A 23,295-nucleotide genomic window follows, 5' to 3' on the forward strand; every position below is an offset into this window, starting at 1 on the left:
CCAAGATCCTGAGCTGAACTAATTAAAAGAGACATGTCTTACTCAGGGGTAGGAAACTGCAGAATTAACCAAGATGGGTATCACAAACGGACTTCAAACATGTAAAATAAAATCACCGAATGAAGGATTTAATGTTGGGTTCCTAAGATTTCTACCATGCTGCCAGTTTCTGTGATTAAAAAAGCCACGAATCTTGCTCTCAGAAATTCATTATGTAGCATTGTACACTAAAATACAGGATGCTGTTATACAACCAAGCATCTGGGGAGATTAACCCCGATTAAAAAAAAAAAATCTCTGGGGAAAGCAGCTATTTAGTAGAACAAGGATGACAGCAGAATAAACTACCGGATTTGTTCAACTGAATCAAGCTGGATGTTAGGAAGTATTATTTTACCAAACAACGAATCAGACAGAAATATTTACCTTGATCTGAAGAGATGCTGAGTACAAAGCTCCCAGTAATTTCCCACCAAAAAAACAGAGTAGTATCTTTACAGAGAGGGAGGACTAAAATGACCTGGAACATTCAGGAATATGTTTCTTCACAGTACCAAAGAAAAAGAGTTCAGGGAAGCCTCGCAGGAGGGTGTCCTGAGACATGGTGAATGTGAACAAAGGGGCAGTCGATCCCATGTTGCAGTGACAGCTGTGGGCAACAACAGAGAGACGAGAGGGCAGGAGGAAGGCACTGCCAAGCTAAGAGCAGACTGAAAAAGCCTTTGGCTGAGTTGGAGGTAAAAACTGCACAAGGGTTCTCTTCGTGCTATCCTCCTACTACCTGTAGTCACTTCAAGGCTCGATCTCAACACACAGTTAAGTAATTTCTGTACTACAGCTCTATTTCACCATTCTGAAATTCTGCATAAACACTACATAATTAAAACAGCTAAAGCTTTTCCTGACAGTTTTCTTCTATATGTGCTCATTCTTCCAACTATGAAGCATCATTAGTACTCGCAAAACGTCTGCTCCTTGCATTAAATAGAATTGCTTAGCTGATTTTATAAGGCATTTACTCTAACTGCTTTTGGGCACAAACAAAGCAGCCTTTTTCTTTTTTTTCCCCAGTAAAGTGTCAGAACTGTCAGAAGTATCCATTAGCAAAGAATTTGTCCAAGAAGAATTCTATCATATTGCTGTTATTACAGGAAAGACAAGAAAAGTAATCTCAGACAAGGACATATGACTTGGCAGACATGTGAAGCAGAGATATCAGCCTAATATTCCAAGAACAAACTTAACTGCTGCCAGCAAGCTGACAGCTACAGTTCACGCGCATCTGCTGCTTCCCATGAACTACAGTTTGCAGAAGTGTGAAGTTAGACACTTAACAATTCCATCAAGTTAAGACATTAAAGAAAAAACTCAGCACTCTGAACCCATATTAAGAAAATTTAATATGTTTTTTTCCAAGATCTAATATATAAATGCAATGGTAATAAGGTACTCTTCTTTTGTAAGCTTGGATGAAATATATTGAAGTCCACTTTTCGCATATTACATAAATAATCATCTAAAGCAACCTAAAAAAGAAGAAAAAAGCTTAGTCCATATGGTGCACACAAATAATTGGGCATTAAAGTTTAAAAAGCAATACATGAAACCGAATGAGGAACTGCAAAAAGGCTTGACAGTTTGCCTGTTTTATTAAGTGGTAGTGTAACCATCACGTTCAAAGGGTAAAAAAAAGGGGCAGGTTTTCTGAAGAGAAGCATTATCTTTTACTAGACCAAACAGCAAATTATAGACAAGATTTTGGGCCCTTGTGTGAGAACGATGGTCTATGAATATACAGACATCTTGGGCAAAATGATGTAGTTGAAGAAGAAGTATTAGAAGTGCTGATCAAAACTATGAGGAGGTTCCAGAGTCAGACACACATTATGATATTCAGAAGTTTTAGGTATTACATCCTCCCAAAACAGACACATGAAGCATTAGTTAACCATGCTTGATTTGATACTGTACTCTTCACAAACATATTAGCACAGAAATGAGTCCATCACTTAAAGAGTGCATGATATCACACCCACCGTACAGAAAAAAGCAGGATATGCCTTCACAGGAACTTTCTTACTGAAAGATCTAGCCTGAAAGTAAATGAGAGAAAAACAAAAAGCAAACATACTTATCAGAAGAATTTAACATTTCAGATTAAACATCAAGTACTACACATAATGGTTAGAGCCAACAGACTGTATTACAAGCTTCATCCCTTTTCATTTTGACATCCTGAAACTATAATTTTCCATTATATGCAAGCCAGCACCATCCCTCACCGTATACAAAAGTAATTACCCAGAAAGTATGTAATACCTGGGAGAGGCCTGCTAAAATTCTTACATGTTTTGACAACCTTACAGTTTACATATAATAAACCAATGTAAATTAGCATCCCTTGTTCCAACAAAGTTCCAAGTTGCATCTCATTTAATAAATACAGTTTAACACTTTTCTCCCCCCACCAAATAACTCTTTGCATCCCAGGAGACAGAAATGATGGAAGACCAGAAATGCATTTCTCTGAGTGCATCTTTTTGGTCCGGCATTGCCATCCATCCCAGAAGTCCAGTTACGCTCCATTTACATTTATGGGACTTTGAAAGGATCTCAATGCCTCAGGTCCTCAGTATCTACATATAAACAGAGTCTAAACCATGGCTGAATCAAATCTACAATTTAAACCCATGTACAACTCAGGTACATCTAACAGAGCTGAAGCAAAGCTTCCTGTAATGCTTATTTATAAATACAGAATCCCTCCTTGTTTTGCCTTTTCTTACAGGTTAAAACAAACAAACAAACCAACCCTCTATGAATACTGATGAGAATGTACGAGTTTCTGTTAGTTTTCCATGGAACTTTCCAGACAACAGAGAAAATCAGGCTGAAAAATACTGAATCTTTTCAGAAGGCAAATTACTGTATAACTTTGAAATGTAATCATGTGTGTGTATGTGTGCATATATATGTAAGGAAAATGCTCTGCCCTTATCTAATGCTCTGCCTTACTATTATTAATTGTGAGATGACAAAAGAAAGTAATCTTGCTTGACCTTCTTAACCCAGAATGGGTTGCATGTCATTCAGAAAGCATGTTATCTTCCTTGGTAAATTGAGTCCATAATGAGCTAGCATAATTGAGATAAATGCAAAAAGCCAAAAGGAGACCCTCTTTTAAAAAGAGGAATGGGGGAGGGGGTGCTAAAGAGAAAGAGGGGGAACATGTAAATGTATTCGCAGGCTTTCGAAGGGATCACTGTGGGACTGACAGAGCATTGTTATTATATGCTTTTATTCTAATAAAACACACATTTCCTAAAGAAAACTGCAATCTTCATTACCTTATTTTGCCCTCTGCTGGTCATCAGTCAAAGTATCAAGAAGAGCTGACCACACTTCAGAAATTTTTCTCCCAAGATAAAGTGCCACATAACTACAGTATCACTGAGACTTAATTTAGCATTTGAGGATTATGTTTCTTCTGACTGTGAAAGGGGGCTGGTAACCGTTACCCTCATCCTCCAAAATATGTGGTTTGTGTAACAAATGCTGAGATTGTTGAAACCTCTCTGCAGGTTTAAACTTTACCCTACCCTGTAATTCCAACTAAGACAGAGGGTAACTGGCTGAAAAGACCCTGAGGCAAAACAAGATGGTGATTTTATACAGCAGAACAGATGCATTTAAAGGCACCAGCCCAAAAGTCTTGAAATACCCAGCAAATGTTGCCAGCAAAAGCCTATTTCATCCATTAGGGGAGAAAGTATCTTTATCCTTGCATTAACAAAGACCATCTGATTATCGAGGAGGCTAATACCCTGTTATTACTGCCAGTTATTGCCAGTTCAAGTGGTTTGAACACTCTAGAGATCCTGCACTGTCAATTATTCTTCACTGATGATGATGGAGGCTGGAAGCAAGTACTCAGAAAGGATTTTTATTTTTATTTTAACTAAGATGATATAACCCATCCATTAAAAAGGGGGGGGGGGGCACCAAGATCAACATTCAATTGAATGAAATACTAATGCTGCCCTAATCTGCTTTCCTTGTGTTTATACTTTTCTGTATAGTCTCCAATTACATGATCACATTGGATATTTTCCATAGGACCCTCCCAGAGCATAACATGGGCAGGGCTCTAGGAATGGAGTGGGAAGAAAGCAGGGGGTAAGGCTCTACCTGTTCTCTTCAGCAGCTGGTTGGCATGTTGGGAGCCAGGGGACCAACGCACTAAGAATTAGCAAATGATCTGAAAGGCTCTGAAGAACTGAATTCTCTCTCTGCTTCTGTTCCAAAGTTTCCATGCAATACCAGCAACCAACTTTTAAATAGCTGGACAATAAATGCACATTGCTCATTTTCCATGCCTCCCATCCCCAATACGAGGCATTTCAGGCCAGGTACTTGGCATTTTTGTAAGCCACAGTTGCAACCAAAGTCAATGGGCTTTATACACTGTGCATTATGGGTTGAGAGGTGGGGAATAAAAAAAGAAAAATCAAAATATTTCAGCTTGAACAAAGATAGTGGACAGTTCTGACCTTGCATTTTCTTTCCCTCTGTTCCCTGCTTCTAAATGGAATAAACAGTTTCCTTGGGCATGTGACAACAAAACCTGAGACATCAGGTGAAACAACATGAACAGGAATGCATTAAATGCAAATTATAAGTAGTCTGTATTAAAAATAAAGCCCAAGGCTACATATTATTAATAAAAAATAAAAACATTAATCAACTAACTAACCACTGACTGAACAAACCAGGGATGCCTCATTTTACCTTCAGAAAAATGAAGAAGAGCTCTCCTATCTCTACTGCATAAAATACTGTGATCACAGGTAACGCTGTAATTGAGGATTATATCAATGGTGTAAATGCAGAGATAAATCTGGCATTTCTTTCCTCTGAAGTGGTATCTTTTCAGACTACCTTGATTGGAAGTATGGGGTGCAATACTCAAAGTATTTATGTGTACATGTACTTGTAGACATAAGAAACTCCTTACAGTGCTTCTTGCAAGTTTTCTTTTCCAGATAAAGGCAGACACAGCATTGCTGATGAAACATTCTTTTGCTTTTGTATTGTGTACCAACAAGCAATTCAGAGTGTAGCTAAAATAAGAGCATAAAAGAAAAATAGAGTAGGAGTATGCAGTGCTTCAGGATTCATTATCCACTGTTCCAAGCAAATAAAGTCTTTCCTAATTCACTTGGCTGTGAGCGAGAAAAGAAATAAACAGAAAGTACCTTTCCCAACATAGCTTTGAGCATGGCTGGTCATGTTAGGGAATGAATCCCCTCTCCCACACAGACTAACCAGCAGTTAAAGGCAACATGCTCTGCTTTCCTGGCACCCTTTCCACTGTACTGTGAAATACCATATGCAGAAGTGCTTTCTATGGTGCAGATCCCATGCTGGCATATAGTTGCATTTATAGAAGTCTGCTTGAAGTTTCTCTCCCAGTAATAACGCTTTTAGGCAGTATTTATATATATATGCAATTGGACCTGGCTGTGAGTAAACTGCCTCCTGTACATAGAGATAAATATAATATTCATACAGAAGTAGTTGTAATATTTAAAAGTTTTGTGTGGTGGTTTGGTTTGGTTTTTTTTAATTTAAACTCTCTAAGTAATTAAAGCTAAAATACTTCAAACTAAGTATGCAGCTGCAAGTCTTCTAACAACACATATGCACAATACTTTGTGAAGATTAGCATCAATTATGTTTATTTAAATAAATAAAAGGGAAGGAATCTCACGTGTTCTAGGTGAACATGGGCCTGGCTGGCAATGTCATAGATTACATCTCTCACATTTTTCTCTTGCTTGCCTCTTATGAAATCCTCTTGTGAAACTCCATGCTAGACATAGGAAGGAAAATCAAAAAGAGAAGAACCCTCAATAAATACCAAGTTTCCATTTTAGCTTCTCAGAAACTTGTCCCAGCAACCAAACTAATGACACAAGACTGAAACAGCCTAAATGTTTTACCACTGCCCCCTCCTTTTTTATTTCCCTTCTTTTTGTCAGTCACTTGGAAAAAAAAAATCAGGAGAATAAAGAGAACAGTTGCTACAGACTCTCTCTGTATGAATTTGTTCCCTAAAGACTTTGTGGTCAGTCAGATAACCAAGTCAGATTTTAAAGTTTTGGGAATTTAGATCAGTTTAGATGCCCAATTTTTAAAACCATAATCCAAGAATCGATATTAAGCAGAAGAAAGGCAGTAACAGCTAACACAGAAGCCATGATGGCTTATGAAGTAAGTCATTGCCTTGGGATTGGTGTGCACCACCAGGCTTGCAAAAAAACCAACCAACCAAAAAAACCCCAAACCAAAACAAAAAAGCAAAAGCACCAAAAAAACCCCACCCCAAACCCCCCAAAAAACCCAACCCCAAACTTATTCTTTGACTACAGTGACCAATGTAAGACATAATATGGTATATTAATAATAATATTAATAATATGGTATATTCAGAATTGCACCAGGTGCCTGTTCTTCTCAACAACACTCAGACACGTGAAAGCTGTATAAAGGTAGGCCTCACAGGAGATAGAAACTCCAGTAGAACTCTGCAATACTTGCCAGCAGCTGAAATGCTTACAAGATGCTCAGTCTGCACAGAAGGGATGCAAGCTGTTTTTACAGTTTCACTGTAAAACACCTTCTGTGGCAAGGAATGACTGTGAATTTTCAGGCTATGTTTGAAAAGCTAAAAACTTGGAAGGCCTCCCATACCATACAGTCCCAGAAGGGCTGAAAGCAGGGTGCAGCTCCTTTCTGCAGTCTTATAACCCTGACCTACATTAGTATCTACATTTTTTGCAACTACCTAAATTACTAAGCTTCAAATCAAATCTTTCAATTGTATCGAAATGATATTCAGAAAATATTAACACAACTGCCTTAAGCATCACCATAATTACATAAATTTTGGTTAAGTATAAAAAGAACAGCATTAACATTTAAAAATAAAGACTGGAGATGAAGGAATAACAGCTGCGATGCCTATAGATTAGTCAGAGAACATTAATGAAAAAATTTGAGCTTTAATCCCATTTTACCCAAATTGCAAGATCTGGTAAATTCCAATGCGAATTACGTGTACAGTTTAAATTGGAGGACTATACCATCTCCTACAGGAATGTATGGAATGTATGCCTATAACTATGAAATATGTAACAAAAAAAAAAAACAACCCCAAAAAACCAAAAAAACCAAAACCACCAGCACATTTATGAAAAGGTAGTAAACAGAAACCCGAGAAGGTTGTTCAGAAGTAAAATTTCTCACAGTGCTTCCTTTATGGGGATAGAAAAAGAAAAAAAGAAAAAAAACAACCAAACAAAAAAAAACCCAAAACCCAGGTGCCATTCCATATGTGTATTTCTACACATTAATGGAAAAATTCCTGAAAGCTAAAATACTACTACATTTAATTAAAAAAAAAAAAAAAAAAAAAAAAAAAAGATAAAAAGAGAAACCCTAGAGTTTCATGAAGGTCACTCTTCTCACCTCCCAAAAGATATAAAACCGTAACAATGGCATATTACTAGGCTAGAGCAGAGTTAAAATAAAGAAAAAAGGTGTTCAGTTTCTGGCCTACTAAATTATGACCTCATATCTAGTGTTGAGAGACACAGTTAGAAACACTATACTGTTCAATTCCAGGCAACTTGCTTCTCTTACCAACATACAAATGTCCATGGGAAGAAAGACCTTTTGCCTTGTAGTGTGATAGGGAGTTGCTCTTAAACAGGTAACTATGCCTTGCGCTTTCCCAATGTGACTGGCTGCGTGGTCAGCATGGATGTCCCTCACACCTAAAATTACAGAAATAATATGTTTAGAACATACTGTCAGACCTTTTGAGTGGTATAGTCTTCCCTAACGTGTATCACAGTCCTAATTAAGGAAAGCTAAGTGCGCTGGTCCATGATAGAACTGTCTATGTTCATAAATTGCCTTGAGATCTTATCTCAGAGGCACAAAGCAGCAGGCAAATTCATTGATTTACACATTCAGGACCAAGATGCTTCTCAGATTGTTGTAGTTTCTGCAAAGGGTATACTTAGCAGAGCGGCACCTATTCAGATACAATACATCAGTACACAAACTCATTTTCATTGGCATGTCCTGAGGATAACAGTATTCCAAGAACTGTTTTTCCTGCCAGAAAAATCATTCAAGTGTAAGATTCCTGACACGCATTAATGCTTACAGCATGGTTTCATGACTAGCTGCAGCTGATTCAGCAGCGTACTGAAGCCAGAGAGAACGGTCCTACGCTCCCCCCCGCAACCCGTATTTCTGCCACCTCCCTTGTGCTGTCATGGGCAATGAGGCAGTAGCACGGCAAACTGAATCAGATCACTGACACAACGGAAAACTAACTTTAGTTACTGCGTGGTCACACAACAGTGAGAACTGAAAGAAGAGGGAGACAGGTGGGGCTGAGTAGCACCGTCACTCTTCATGGCAAGACCATACAAGATTGGCTTAGACTGATCATTTTGGCAACAGCAGCAGAAAGCAGAGTGTGGCTTGGAGGAATCAATGGATATAACTTATTGATACTGACTGGGCAGCTCAGGCTTTACATATAACTAGGAATTTAAAAAAAAAAAAAAAAAGCTCAAAGAGTAAGAGGTAGCAGTGACTCATGCTCAACCTGGGAATATATCCCAAAAGTGAGGTTCTGAAGAGGTTTAACAAAATTCTTGAGTAGTACCAGACTCCTAACTACTTAGGGAATGAGTCAGAGAGCACAATATTAATGTTTTTAAATGACAGGAGCTGGGAGGAAGCGCCAGGACTTTGGACAACAAGATTACCAGTCAAAATGTGGTTGACAAAAGTAACCCAAAATCAGTAAGAATAAAGCAGCACTACTACTGGGAGAAATACACACAACCTGGAGACAGGTCAGGAATAAAGAAGCTAAAAAGCACAAAAAATTTAGCAAACATGACCTATAATGAAATCAGGTCCCCCTACTCTAGACAAGACTGCTGATGGGAAACACCAAGAAAAGGGCTGTGTTGAATTAATTTCTCCATTTGTGGGAAAAAACCCACAGAAGTTAACTGTTTAATATGCAGTGAAGGAGACTTTTGCTTAGATATTTTGTTACACTGGTATATTTAAGAGGAGTTAAACATGACAGTAGGGCACCTAAAACCACCCTCACAACAGATTTTCAAGAAGAGGATCATCTGACTTGTATCATGAGTGACCCAAGCATGACTGAACTTCTTCAGGATCGAAGACATTTCTCAGAATGGAAGATGCTGATATTTCTCATACTCTTACATTTCTTCAAATCAGAAGTTCAGAAAGATACTTGCAACATTTCACTGATTTCCTATCGAGGAAGCAAACATCAGATGTTAAGAGATAGGTTCCTCATTTCTTCCTAAGGAGAAGGTGCTCACCATCTCTCTTTATTTACTTTTGAAACTCTTTTAACCTCAGCATTGGCCTTCCATCAGACTACTCTGATAAGCAAAACGAAAATATTGCTACTACAATACTAAATAGTAATAATTCTCACCCTTCTTTTACATCTGAGCTCATACAAGGAATACTTCCGTAATGCAACAGACACCTAAAAGAAAGTCACCCTTTTCTTCAGTGCAAATGAACAGTTCTTTCCCAATCTGTAACTCTTATATTAGACATGACACAGATACTAGCTCTTAGCCACAAGGATCATATAATCTTTGTTGCGTTTTTTCTAGCTATTCAATTATTGGTATTAACCTACTTTTAGGAAGAGGAGAGGATTCAGACCCAAATTTACAACATTACGAAGGGAAGTTTATAGGCTGGGAAGTCAGCTGCTTCAAGATAACCGGTGTACATCGCTGCAATACAGAACAACAGCTGCAGAATAACTACAGCACTTTGTGTTCTGATAAGTGGGACAATCAAAAAATACGGTGAAGAGCTGAATTTACCACACTCCGTAATAGGAGCAAGAAAAGAGAAAACAGTGTTAAGCAGCAAAGAACAGAGCAGTAGGGAACCACACTTCAATGAGCTTTCCACTGAGGAGCTTCTAAGGAAAGAATGTAGTTCTAGGACAGGTGCAGTAAGATTCCAGATTTATGGCTGAGCATTCAAAAGATATCTGAAGTGTTACCTATGACAACTTCTACTGAAATTAAACTCCAGTGGAAAAAGAGCGAGCTTTTTGAAACATCAATAAATATTGTACCTGCGCTAATGAGTCATCAACAAAATCTTAAAAGGGGAAAACGCCTACCCAGCATTTCCAAGGTGAGGTACAAGAGAGCACTCTGAGTGTTCTCAGCATACGTTTCAAGCTCCTGGATGTTACGGTACGCTCTATCATCCAAATTCTTCTCCTGTAATATGAACACAGAACTTCAGTAAAATGTAAATATAACTGCCAGTTGTGCAAGTTTATTACTACAGTCAGGACAGCCTAATCCACTATTAGAAAAAAAAGGACAAAATTAAGAGATAGAAAGAGAGTATAAACTCAGATAGAAGTAGTCATTAAAGCTTGTAGCAAGTCTAACATAACCAAATAACGACATGCAACTGCAGCCGAGTCTGGTTACTGGAGCAAATATAACCTTTTGCAATAGTAAGAAATCAGAATTCTTCATAAAAAAGGATACAGCCAAAACAAAACATGATATGGTATTCTTACACTATGGGATTGCCAATTTTAATACTTAATTTGCATGTGAAGAACAGGGAAATTTAGATAAATAGGAATGTATTTTTTAAAACATGCACAAAAATCAATCCATCAAATACACACGAGTTTCAAAGTCATATGCAAATACCCCCCAAAATGTAACACCCTCCAGCATTCTTCCTGCCCCAGTGGCTTTTGTGGTTAAAACATACCAGTCTTAAGATTAAAAAACTCCGAAATCTTTCATAGCAATGACACACCGCAAGTAACCAACCATCAATTTTCTCAAGGTATAACTTCATGAGACACTATTAGCAGCAAAGCTAGTTTAAGAAATTCCTGCCCTCAGTTATTCATTCTTGCCTTTGTGTCAGAGTTGGTAGCAGCATCACTGTACCAGTGAAATTCCTCCTCTTGGTCTTCCCAGAAAAAGGGTGGTTATTTTAAAATTCATGTGATTTGAATGCTCCAATTTACAACACTGCTTAGAAAAACTCCGCAGCCACGATAAGGAGAAGCAGCTAAGTGTGGCAGAAAGGTTCAGACAGGTCATTTAATTTTTGAGATTTTATATCCATGACTCATCACAAGAGAAAGCTATTTAGGGGCAAAATTGACATGGTGAGAAAAGAGGTGAGGAGGCATAAGATGATGCCAATGATGTAGATTTGTGCAACTTTTTGCAATATGCAAGACGTCCTTTCTCTTGCGGCAGGATTGGAATGGCACAAAAAGAGACCATGTATGGGCTTCCCTTCCTGCACACCTTCATTTCCATTTCTATTCAAATGTCATTTTCCAGAATTCTTAACAGTTGCATATGGAGACCTTACTACTTAATCCCATAGGATCAAACTTCTCTCACTTACATACAGAAAGGTATGCAAGTGTAACTCCCAATGGATTACCTCTGGGGGTAACCCCTTCAAATCAGGGATAGAGACCAGCAACAGAAAACACAAGCACAGACAGACTGGTTATCAGAGCAGGGAACAAGAAAGATGCTGACCCACAAACTACATCTATTTTAAAGCAAAACTAAACAAAGAATTCTATCAGCTGTTTTGGCCAGCAAGAGTAGAAATTACGAGTAAGGGCACCAAGGGAGAATTAAAAGGCAATATAGCAGTACCATTCTTAAAGAGAAATACTACTGTCTGGAAAAGATGAATTACTTAAAGCTTTTGTTTTACACACAAACACATAAAATTAAGGGGGGAAAAAAACACATACAACTAAAAACAGAATCAGACCTTGAATGGTAAATACTTACTCTTTCATCAATGATCTTCATGAACCACATTTTAGTCAAGTTATGCCTCTTGACAGCCTGAAAATCATCAAATAAAATATCCATGTTAATGTATACAAAGTGATGGTAGTACTGCATTCTGAAGGCTAAAATATGTTTTAGGTAATCCTTTTCTTACAAGGATTGGCTTCACTGGGTTATATCAAAGTGACATGTCAGTGGAAAATCACAGAATCATATGATTGGCTTCTTCAAATATAATAATTTTCAACTGGCATTTGTTACAAGTTGTTTCACACAAAAAATGAAATGTTGGGCATGAAGCCAGTTAACTAAAAGCATTTCTTTAAAAATATTTTTGAAACTAATTTATTCTTTCATGGAATCATACATTCCTACAAAATATTTGCAGATAACTGTTCACTCTCTGAAGAGAACAGTTTCCTCCAGAGTCAAGCAATAAAAAGATTTCCCCTGTAAATTTTCAAGAAAACATCAGTACAACATACCAATAGGTACTGTAAAGACAGCATCCTAACAAAGTAATAAAATTTATATTGTGGTTTTGTTTAAAAAAGCATCCCACAGCATCTCATATTCACACATTCTTCTTTTGGCCCTTATCTTGTATTTGTCTTCTTTCCTATACCACTTCATTTTATCAACTTACCTTCAATCCTCTGACATACACTGAATTTTGCAGACCACGCTGTCAAAAAGGCTACAGTCGCACATATAAATATTTATAAACAAAACTTATGGAGCACATTTTTCACAATCTTAGCCTTTATAGCTCACTTTCAAATCTTTTCATCCATGATATTTGTAAATATTTTTTCAAGGTTTGACAAGACTAGACCTTCTTGTTGATTCAACAAGATCTGCTTGAGGAAGTACTTGGTATGTGAAAAAGCAAATTTTAAGTTACAACTACAAATGCCAGTTTTGCTTCCCACTTGTTCGTCTTGAGTATCATTTTGTAAAGGAACTCCTTGAAATAGTCACAGGTCAAGACTTAAAGCACCAAACTGAGTTCTGCTAAATTACCCAAATTGTACATTACATCCATTTTGAGCTACCTTCATTCAAACACATGGGTCTTCATTTTTCAGAAGTTTTGAAAATTGGCTTATTCCACAGAAATTAATGAAGAATTAGGCCTCACTTTTTGTATGTTCAAAATGGACAGATTAGCAAGAAAAAATATCGTACAGTTGCTTTTATATTAAAAGTCACTGACAGTTGAGCTATTAGTAATTCTGGAAATACTATCAAAGACTATTTATATACTTTACTAGTGCATAGAACTCTTGGAATCCAAATGTGAGTACTCTGGGATATACAAAACTTCAGGAACACGTTTAAGATGATAAATTAGTATTTCTTCTGGAAAATCAAAACTGTCGTCATACAAACTCAACAGCAAGAAGAGTATACATAAAATGCGCTGTGTAAAAGACATGCTAATTCCATTAACAGCTCTGCAATACTTGTGAGTTCAGGTGTCTTTCCAAAGCCTTCTAAGAATTGCAATGACATTCTTAAACATTTGTGAAGCTGTGCTCTTCAAAGAGGTCATTCTTGGGATATTTGCTGAAATGCAGAAATAAAATCACAGCTTGAGTGCAAGGGTCACCAGGTCAGGTTACATCATTAGCTCACCCCAGCGCTCTGCAGCATTCAGAGCTATGAGAGCTCCTAGAAATACCTTCTGAATTATTTTTCAACATCTTATTTCACAACCAGTTCTGTTTGGATTGTCTTATATTGGTCTTCCTTTAGAGAAATCATATGTAAGGTGAAATCTTACCACAGAGACAGGCTAATTCTTTCTTCCACTTCAAAATCAATTTTCTATTTTGTGAGAAACGAGTATGACTGGCAGTCTTAGCTGTTGGAAAGGGTTGCAATTGGTATCTCAATATCTGAACAATTTACATAGGAATGTTGTACTGGCTTTGGTTGGGATAGAGTTAAATTTCTTCACAGAAGCTTGTACGGGCCTAGGTTTTGTATTTGTGCTGGAAACAGTGTTGATAACACAGGGATGGTTTCGTTACTGCTGAGCAGTGCTTACACAGAGTCAAGGCCTTTTCTGCTTCTCACACCGCCCCACCAGCGAGTAGGCTGGGGGTGCACAAGAAGTTGGGAGGGGACACAGCTGGGACAGCTGACTCCGACTGACCAAACGGGTATCCCTACCATATGGCAACATGCTCAGCATACAAAGCTGGGGGGGAGGTTGTCGGGGGGGGTCCGCTGCTCAGGGACTGGTTGGGCATATTGGTCGGTTGGTGGTGAGCAATTATTTTCATTTGCATCACTTGTCTTTCTTGGGTTTTATTCTTCTCTTTGTTATTTTTTCCCTCTTTTCCTTACAATTTTTATTATTATTATTGGGTTTATTTCTTTTTAATTATTAAACTGTTTTTATCTCAACCCACCAGTTTTTTTACCCTTCTGATTCGCTCCCCCATCCCACCAGGGGCGCAATGAGTGAGCGGCTGTGTGGTTAGTTGCTCAGTTGCCGGCTGGGGTTAAACCACAACAATATTCTGCATTTTTTGTAAGTTACTCTTCTACTAATAAACATTTCCACCCCACATTGATACACACAAAGGAGCCTAAAATTAAAAGTGGTCAAACAAATACATACAATTATACCCAAAACTAACTTGTACCTAACCCACTCAATCAGGCAACTAAATAAAAGAGGATATCTTCAGAAACAGAAATAAGTTAAGCTACACTAAAGCAAGTTCCTCTCTGGAAAGGAGACAAAAGCATTTTGGGAGAAAATGGTCTTGTTCCTGGGAAGTTTGCCATATGCTGGAAGAGAGACAGAAAGAAGGGAATAAAAAGCAAAGGCACAGACAGATTTGACATGCAAAATGACCAATTCTGCATTTTAATGCCTGCATTAAAATATCACCCTAGGTGCATCTTCAACTCCCATAATCCCATAAAAAGGCTCACAACATTTGCCAGTCTTCATTTAACTGTACAAATGCTTTGTTTTGTGCTAAGGCACACACTTTATCTGAGCTGGAGACACCTATGAATAGCTTTGGTCCTCCAAAAAGTGACTATAACAGGTGTTTTCCTTTTATTTTATTTCTTGGCTTTACCTATGTTTTCTCTTTGTTAAATAAACTGTATCTTGTTTAAATCCCAATTTTAATCTAAACATGAGTGTTGATAGACAGGAACAAATGCTCACTCATGCTTTATTTCACATTTGAAGGAAGAAGAGTCAGGGAGAGGCCACAGTTTCAGCACTGCCAAAAATCACTGAAAGAGGATTTGGAAAGAACTAATTTTTGTGGTCTCAGAGGTGCAGCAGAGCAGATGTGAAGCCAAGACGGCAACAAGTGAAATGCTCTAATCCCACAGGAACCGCATTGTTCTAACCCAGCGTTACAGTGAGTGTCCTGCTTTTCCCAGGACTTTAACAGGGACAATGCAGATGAATACCTGGATGAAGACTCCACATTTCACTACCTGTTTTTCAGCAGGTCCATAAACCTAACTACCTATGGGATTTATGTTACCTGTATTCAGCTATTGAGATCTAGACAAACTGCAGCTTTTCTTGTTCAGGAGCTCAGACATCCTTAATTTAAATGCAAGTTCTGATCTTATAGAGTAGAGGCCTTACAGTAGCTGCTCTTTTGGAACGTTCTAAGACTTGCTGTGGTCCGTGTCCCTAAGATGACAAGTTAAAAACGTATGGAATCTCCATCCCCAAAGAAATACAGAAATCAACTCTGTGTGACCCTGACAACCTATCTAATTTTGATGTTAGACCTTCTTTGAGTGGCAAGTTGGACTAGATGACAACCATAGATCCCTACCAACTAAATTATTCTGTGCTTCTATATCAGCATCAAGGGGAAATCCATTTACACTGCCTTCAGACCTTCAATCATCCATCAAACATATCAATGACAGCCCTAACTAGAAACAAAAAAAACCTGCAAGAAAGCCTCTGTTTCTTTGGCCATGACCAGCAGAGGAACAGATCTCTATAGGCGTACTTTATGTGTGATGTTCTAGTGCCTGGAGAACCCAGGCATCTCGGTAAAAATAAACTGTTAAATTCACAAGTACATTCCCTGTTTCTCAGCGCACTGTTAAGTTCACAAGTACATTCCCTGTTACTCAATGCACACAAAAGGATCTGTGCAAAACATAATACATAAATAGAAGTCATCAAGCAACTCCTGATGTGACAAGAAGACTGTATTAAGATTCTTTGTATTATCCCGTAACTAGGTATGAAGGTCTTGGGCTTCTCCTCATACCCTATTTGCTAGTTCAACCTCTGTGCTTAGTCTCCTGCCTTTTTGTACAGCTTAATCTCTTCAGGCAGGACTAGCACTGGCTCAGGGAAGTATACTTATGCACTTCACTTGCTGGCTTACCACAATTTACTCTGTCCTTCACCTGAACAGAAGAGAAAAAAAGCAGATGGTTCACAGAAGTCTGGCCCTCCAAGTAGGCCCTACCTAAACATCCTCCTTCTCCAACTCTGCTCTTTGGTTGTAAGGAACTTAAAACATCACACACAGACACAAACACAATTTACATTAATCTGTTTTATATAAAATAATACTGTGAACTATGCAACACAGCACACACAAAACAATGACATTATTTCCCACGGTAATATTTTACTTAAGTGAATTTTAGGACAATAAAGGTATATTTTACCCTCCACAGTTCTGTAGCAACTGGCTGATGTGGTGGGTTATCGCAGTATATATCTTCCACAGCCTCCCTCCAGAACTGCATTCGCATCAAACCTGTAGTCTTCTGAGTTATGGAGTCTTTAATCTGGAAAGGATACATCTGGAGTGAAATTCACAGTGTCTTTAAGGCACTTGGTCTATTTACACTGAAAAGACAGACACAGGACACAGCCAAACTCAGTAGGGAAAGTGCTCAGTTCTGAGTTTATGTTTATTCCTCATAAAACATACAAACACTACAGACAGTAAAAAAAAAAAAACAAAAAAACAAAACAAACCTTCACCACAACCTGACTTGGAAACCCATGGAGATTAAGTCCTGGGCGACCTTTACCTTAGCTTTCTTCCCCGAAGGAAAAGAAGCAGTGGTAACAGCAGCAAGGGAGGGCAGTGACACAGGTTGCCAGAAGCACAGCCCACAGAAACTGATCCAGGATTTTGCTTGCCCACAGAAACTGATCCAGGATTTTGCTTGGTCAGCACAGGATTTTGCTTGGTCAGCACATTTCCTGGATCGCTCCTTTCTGGCAAGTGATACCAACTTTCCTGGTTGCACTGGCAGTTTCTGGCCACCTAGCAAAGGGAAGAGACTGCAGCCACTCCCCTCCCACAACTCTCCAATTACAAACTTCCCTCCCGGCAGCCTTTCCAACACCTAGCTTCTGCCAACAACGACCTGCAACTGATTAGATCATCCAAGTTTGTGACAGACCTTCTACAGATAGGATTTCGCTGCACTTTACCGATTCAGTCGCCGCATTTGAAGCCAGAACATAGATGCAATCACATAACCGCATCAAGGACTACAGCCTGTTTGTTATAATTTAATTTTAAAATGCACAGCAAAGCGGAAAGTCAGAAAAACTATATATATAAACAAAATAATTTTGGGGAGGCTGGCTACTTTCCAAGGCCCATTCAAAACTAGAGGTTTGTATTGCACTATTTATTCATTGCTCCTTATAGTACAAAAAGTTAATCTCAGCAGAACACCACCTACTAGTGTAATTTAGAATACTGAAACTGTTATTTTACATGTCCAGAGTTCACAAATATATTTTAATACCTGCCTGAGCCAGTTCCACATTGAAGGCTCTCAAGGCAAAAGCAGAGGTTCGAGATTCCGCAGGCAACAGCAGAGAACACAGAAACCCTTCATAGTCACGCTTTCTATAAAAGGATGAAAAAAAAACATTTATTATTTATAGCTCTATGTAAATTGGGCTTAGCACTGAAATCCTAAAATAGTAGCAATTAGTTCAAAACTCTGACCGCAAAAGTAGCAGCTTTTAAGCTTATTTTAAAATAAGACAAACTCCAAGAGAGAGGGGACGCTGTCTGAACCCTCAGTGAACCTCTCAAATCCAAATCTCAAGATATTTGGCTAAAGGCATGGAACAAGACTATGGCAGAACTGCAAATAGAATACAGATTGTCCAACTTCCAGACTTCTGTTCCAAACATGAAACCACATTTCTCTAAATATTGTGCTTTGGAGCTTGGCAGAAGAGTGCTTAACCAGTAAGTTTTTGTTTATTGGCAACTATATTCAAAGCATAAAAACTCTGGGTCTTGGCAGTTTCACTGCAGGTAACTTGTTGCCAATCTAGAGTGACATGCCTTTGTTTGGCCACTTGGGTGTGCCATTAAATTAAAAAAAAAAAAAAAATCACAGCGCACAGAATCATAAATTGCAAAATCAAACATAACTGCAGCTAACAAAAACACTTGGCCAGCTCTGAAAAGCTAAATTGTTTGTTTTGAACAACATTTTTGTGTACTTTCCGATAAGCCTGTAACCTGATTCTTAGAACAAGACCGGCAACTCCAAGTTTTACCTTGAGAGTGGAGAAGCAGGTGTCAAGGAAAACTTCATTTTCATGAAGTCTGCTGTTCTTACATGTACTCACATTTCTTTTGCCTGTGAGCTTAAAATAGCAAGGCCAACCTAAAACCAAGGGTTATTAGAGTTGCTACTTTTAGCATCAAACAAAAAGGAAGTGAGATTTAAGAGGTCCTTACTCCTACAATACACAGCAGCTGACAAAGAGCAAATGCTTAGTTTTCACAACAGTTGTAAAACTTGCTTTAGAGCTTGATGCAAATCCAGAAACATCAACAGAAAAATTACATTTTTGAATTTTAGCAGGCTTTAAGGGTCACCTTCATATTAAAGAGCAGATGCATCAAACCTCCCTCAATTAGGACACCTTCTGAAAAGTATTATCAGCTCAAACCCTAGTATTTCTTTCAAGGCTGATTGTAGTAATACATAGTATTGCCCACCCCAGGCAGGTTTGCAGCCACATTTTCCCAGTTCCAGATATGCAGTTTGCTTGGGTTGTTCACACAACACAGAACGACCTCCGCTTCCAGAAAGGAGACAAAGAAACACATTACACAAAGTGACAGCACAATAGAGAAATGTGTCTTCCCTCTAGTAATGGTGTTGGCATGTTGTTGTTGTTTTTTTCCCAATTATTCTAAGCTTAAAAATTCAGTGTAGCAAGAAATAGCTAAGGGAAAAAAAAAAAAAAAAAAAAAAAAATCGAAGAGCAACGTGAATTTTAGGCTGACAGTGTGCCCTTGGACTAAACGGTAGAAAAGCAAATCCATTAAGCCTCAGCCTGTAAAGTAAAATTGATATTGCTATAGATCATGTTCCACCCCAAGTCTCTTTGTGTATTAGCATAAAGAAAGGAGGGAATGACCTTAAGTCTGGTATTGAGGACCATTACTGGACTTTCAGTATGAAAAAAATCAGTGTCTTAAAAATAATTTCTTCCACATTACAAAACTCCATAACACCATCAAGTCACAAGTTTGTCTTCCAGACATAAACAACAAGAGACAGAAAGCATACCTACTCGGGAAACATATTTTTAATCAAATAGCTTAAAGCTACTTGTGAAAGCATCATTTAACATAAAAAGGAAAACCAAAGAGAAAGGACATCTTGCATATTGCAAAAAGTTGCACAAATCACAACATTAAAGCATAACTCAGTTGTTCTTCCTAATGTGCGGGACTGGGGACCTGCTGATGCTTGCATAGCCTTAAGTGTTTTATTTCTCTTTGAATAGTAACTCCTTCCTCTTATTTTTTATAACTTCTGATTTCCACACAATAGATGAGCCACTGTGGACAGCAGCTTCAATTAAATGATGCCAAAAGCATAACCACCTTTCATTTTATTATGTTGAAGGCTTGTGTATTTTTCTAAGTAGTCCTTTTTATGGTTTAACAAAAATAACAACAACAACAAAAAAGTTTAAATTCAACCATCTCAGCTTCTGTGCCTTGGAACCTAACTATTCTGTTCACAGTTGTTACTGAAAATATTCTACCCATGTATGTTAACTTTACCTGTACATTAACTGTACGTGCAGTCTCTGATCTTCTGAGTAACTGATAAACAAATCCTGGGTACAGTAACCAGGAAAACAAAGCTGTAATCTGAAGTTTTATCAAGGAAAATGCAACCTGGCTATGCATTCTGATGCATCTGTAAAGGTCTGCTGCTCGGTGCTGCACAGAAAATTTAAGATCACGTTTCTTTCCGTTAGTTTTCCTACTTCAAACGTTACTGCTGACCACACACATCTTTATATCTTTTACAAGCATCCGTTTGGAGAAGATGATCCTGTTCCACTCTTTCTATATACGCTTGGAAGCCTTCTCCCTGCTTTTGTCAACCATCTAGGACAACTATATCCAAAGAGAAATTATTTAAGTCTCTACAAAGAAACTTGTTTAATTTTTTACTTTGTACCTCTGAGCTCTTGTGGACTAGAAAGCAGCTAAGGGGCCTTGCACGCTGCTTACGGCCCAGAAGCCAAGCAGAAAACGTTGCCTGGCCTGGAAGTGCCTGAGCTGCGCTCCTGCTCCTCTTGGAGCATTTTGGGTTGGACCAAAACCGGATACTTTTGAAAACTAGGCTTCCTCCCCCTCCTGCAGTCAGGTCAGAGAAGCTACTTGAGCTGTGTGTCCAGCTGTCAGATTTCCTCCGCTTTTGCGTATTTTCCAAGGAGTACTTGGGAAGCTTGGCTATTTCCCTGTAGCCAAGAAGATCTGAAAATACCCATTATTTTTAAACATCCACTCCGGTGATCCTTCTCTCCAAAAAGCCGAGACAACGAAATGGAAACGTTCAACATTTCAGAAGAAAAGCAGCCGTCAAAGAAGGAAGAGAGGAAGATTGCCGCTTACAGGTTAAATGATCCATGCAGCTACATACGCATCCAGCTGCCGCTGCTCCCCCCGAAAAGCCGAGGTCCGGAGCAGCCCCATCCACCGTCGCCCTTCCCTTCGGGGCCGCAGGGTTACCTTCGCGGCCAGGCCTGCCCAGGCGAGGCCGCGGGCGGCCCGGGCAGCCGGGGGAAACCCCGGCCCCCTCCTGCGGGAAGCTCAGCGGCCTTTCCCTCCGGAGGGAACCGCTCGCAAGCCTTCCTCTGGCAGGCTCGCCGCCCCGGAGGAGATGAAAACCCACGCGTTTGCAGGCCCCCCCCGGGCACTCACCGCACCAGCTCGGCACAGTACTGCACCTCTCCCCCGGGCGCCGGGCGGCTCCAGCCCGCCGCCGCTCTCCCGCCGCCAAGCCCCGGCCACGGGAGCCCGCCGCGGGCTCCCGCCGCCCTCAGCGTGCGGTGGCAGGGCCCGCATCGCCGCCCGCCCCGCGCCATGGCGGCTGCCGCCATGCTGCCCGCCGCTCCGCCCCTCCCGTCACTCCCCCGGCCCCGCGGGGCCGGGCCGCGGTAAACGTCCAGCGGAGAAAGTACCGGTAGATGGCAGCCGAGAATGCGCGGTTTCGGCCCAGGGGTATTGTGGCAGCCGTGCGGCCTTTTCTTGGCCTGCAAATGGCGTCCGTCGCGCCGCCGCCTTTGCCTCAGTTTCCCCCGGCTCCCAGCTGGCGGCGGTTTGAGGTGAATTCCTCCGCTCCCTGGGAAACCAGGCGGTTGGGTTTTTAAACCGGTAGCCCCCCAAAAATGAGGAAGCTGAATTGTAAAAACCTTCTAGCTCTGAGCAGTGCGGCATAGGAGACTTCCAGGAGCGGCTGTAGGACTGGGAAAATGCCTGTGGGCCCGTTTGCTGCCTGAGGGAGCGGAGCAGGGCAGTTCTGCCTGGGCAGCAAAGCTGACCCCAGCCCTCCGTCCTCGGTAAAATGTTTTGTTTAATTTTTTGCAACAGAGGCCCTGTTTCCTCCTCTGGGCTGGAAGAGGGACTCCATACCGTACGGGCTGGCTGGAGTTTATTTAGAGACAGAACGGTCCGGTAGTCCTGTAGTCATGGACAGAGTAGCCGTGCTCCCGCAAAGTTTGGCCTATATGGGGATAAGCCAGCAAATTCATACAGAAGTGCCACCGTGCTTAAGAGCAGTTTCATCTTAAAACTATGCCAGCCCAACCTATTAGTAACTAGCCCAACCTGGTTATTACTAGAAGCAACAGCCGTCTGGCTTTTCTTTCCATCCCCACCCTTGCCATCCTCTTCCCTGGTGCCAGCTTTGACCTTCATTTTATAGTACAGTGGGTTGATTCAGGGAGTTAAACCAGCAGACACCCATCCACTGCTTGCTTTTAGTTTTCCTGAGTTCATTTTCTGCCAGTTTGGTGCCTTGAATCAGTTCACTGCATGGTCAGCCGAGCATCAGCACCGGTGCGGAGCGTTGGCACAAGCAAAGGGCTGTGGGCCAGAGAGGGGGTAGGATCTCTGGGTTTACGGACAGTAATGCATGCGTTCATTAGCTGAGCTGTAAAGTGAAGTGAAGCCACGCAGTAAATACAGGGAAAGCTTTGAGTGGGCAGCGACATTCAAGTGACAAGGCATCTGTTTGGAAATGAGAGCAAGACTTTATTTTGTGTCACAGAGAGGAGGAGGAGAGGGAGGTTAGGGATCTCACTTAAGCATTATTTATTTTATTGATTAGTGGTTCTTGTGGGTTTACTCTGAGCCTTTCTTCTTCCGTTTCCTTCGTCTCTAAAGTTCTCTCTGTCTTGAAACTCTGGACCTTGTTTTAAACCCTTGCTCTACCTTGAGCAGGGTTTATTGTTCATCAGGGCACCCAAAAGAGGTCATTTAGCTTTGGATGGAGGCTGAAACTGCTGTTGTTTAAGTTTTCAGAGAGAACCCCTAGATAAATGAATCCAGCTCTTTCAGCTGCTGCCAATTCCTGGCAGAAGGGTTACATAAACATACTCTAAACCTCAAGGGTATTATAAATAAATCTTATAAAATATTAACTTTTGTTAATCTCTGAATGAACCAAATTGGTGCTAAACTGATTTAAACCCTTAGTAAGAAAAGACTAAACCAGGTGTTGTATAAAAAACCAATAATCCCGACCTCTTTCTCAGTGTGCTGACATTTGTTTCTTATTGTTCTGTACCTTTACTGTTCTCATTAAATTACTTTTTTTTTTCTTTAAACAAATATTTCACATGTCATGTATAGTTACTGAAAAGCTTCTTCAGGTCTGTATTGATTCTAGTAAATTATCCTTTTGTGTTGCCCGTGCAGTGGGAGTAATGATTTGGCTTAATGTTTTAATGAGTTTTTAACACTGTATATGAAAATTTAAGCTTTGTAAGGGGTCTCTACAAACTTTT

The 23,295-nt window shown here is 39.8% G+C and overlaps 1 protein-coding gene across 14 annotated transcripts; it reads right to left on the reverse strand.

The window, feature by feature from the left end:
- Positions 1–1,382: 1,382 nt before the first annotated feature.
- NDUFAF6 (NADH:ubiquinone oxidoreductase complex assembly factor 6) lies at positions 1,383–21,606 on the reverse strand. 14 transcript variants are annotated; one of them, XR_015702858.1, is made up of 11 exons: positions 21,209–21,397; positions 17,757–17,860; positions 17,025–17,263; positions 16,653–16,775; positions 11,961–12,017; positions 10,283–10,385; positions 7,705–7,838; positions 5,771–5,872; positions 5,015–5,120; positions 2,037–2,093; positions 1,383–1,526 (listed from the first exon to the last, which is right to left on the reverse strand). XR_015702858.1 is itself a non-coding variant. In XM_087749395.1 (10 exons), the coding sequence occupies exons 1-10, from the start codon at positions 21,385–21,387 to the stop codon at positions 1,398–1,400; spliced, it is 1,227 nt and encodes a 408-aa protein (XP_087605521.1). In that variant the 5' UTR covers positions 21,388–21,397; the 3' UTR covers positions 1,383–1,397. The 14 variants fall into 14 exon arrangements, 13 of the variants coding, with proteins under 13 accessions (XP_087605521.1, XP_087605581.1, XP_087605562.1 ...); XM_087749395.1 differs by lacking the exon at positions 5,015–5,120; XM_087749455.1 differs by lacking the exons at positions 5,015–5,120; positions 17,025–17,263; positions 21,209–21,397 and adding an exon at positions 21,469–21,606.
- Between the last annotated feature and the right edge of the window lie 1,689 nt (positions 21,607–23,295).

The sequence above is a fragment of the Nipponia nippon genome, unplaced genomic scaffold (genome assembly GCF_047370975.1).
Source record: "Nipponia nippon isolate SJK-2023a ecotype South Korea unplaced genomic scaffold, ASM4737097v1 scaffold_1, whole genome shotgun sequence".
Lineage (NCBI taxonomy): Eukaryota > Metazoa > Chordata > Aves > Pelecaniformes > Threskiornithidae > Nipponia > Nipponia nippon.

Bases quoted from the DNA above. Each gene is read 5' to 3' on its own strand.
- NDUFAF6 (XM_087749395.1), bottom strand. From the start codon at position 21,387: ATGGCGGCAGCCGCCATGGCGCGGGGCGGGCGGCGATGCGGGCCCTGC. The intron at 17,861-21,208 runs GTGAGTGCCCGG...ATCCTTTTATAG, and splicing joins TACTGTGCCGAGCTGGTGCG to AAAGCGTGACTATGAAGGGT. The intron at 10,386-11,960 runs GTAAGTATTTAC...TTCATATTACAG, and splicing joins TGAAGATCATTGATGAAAGA to GAGAAGAATTTGGATGATAG.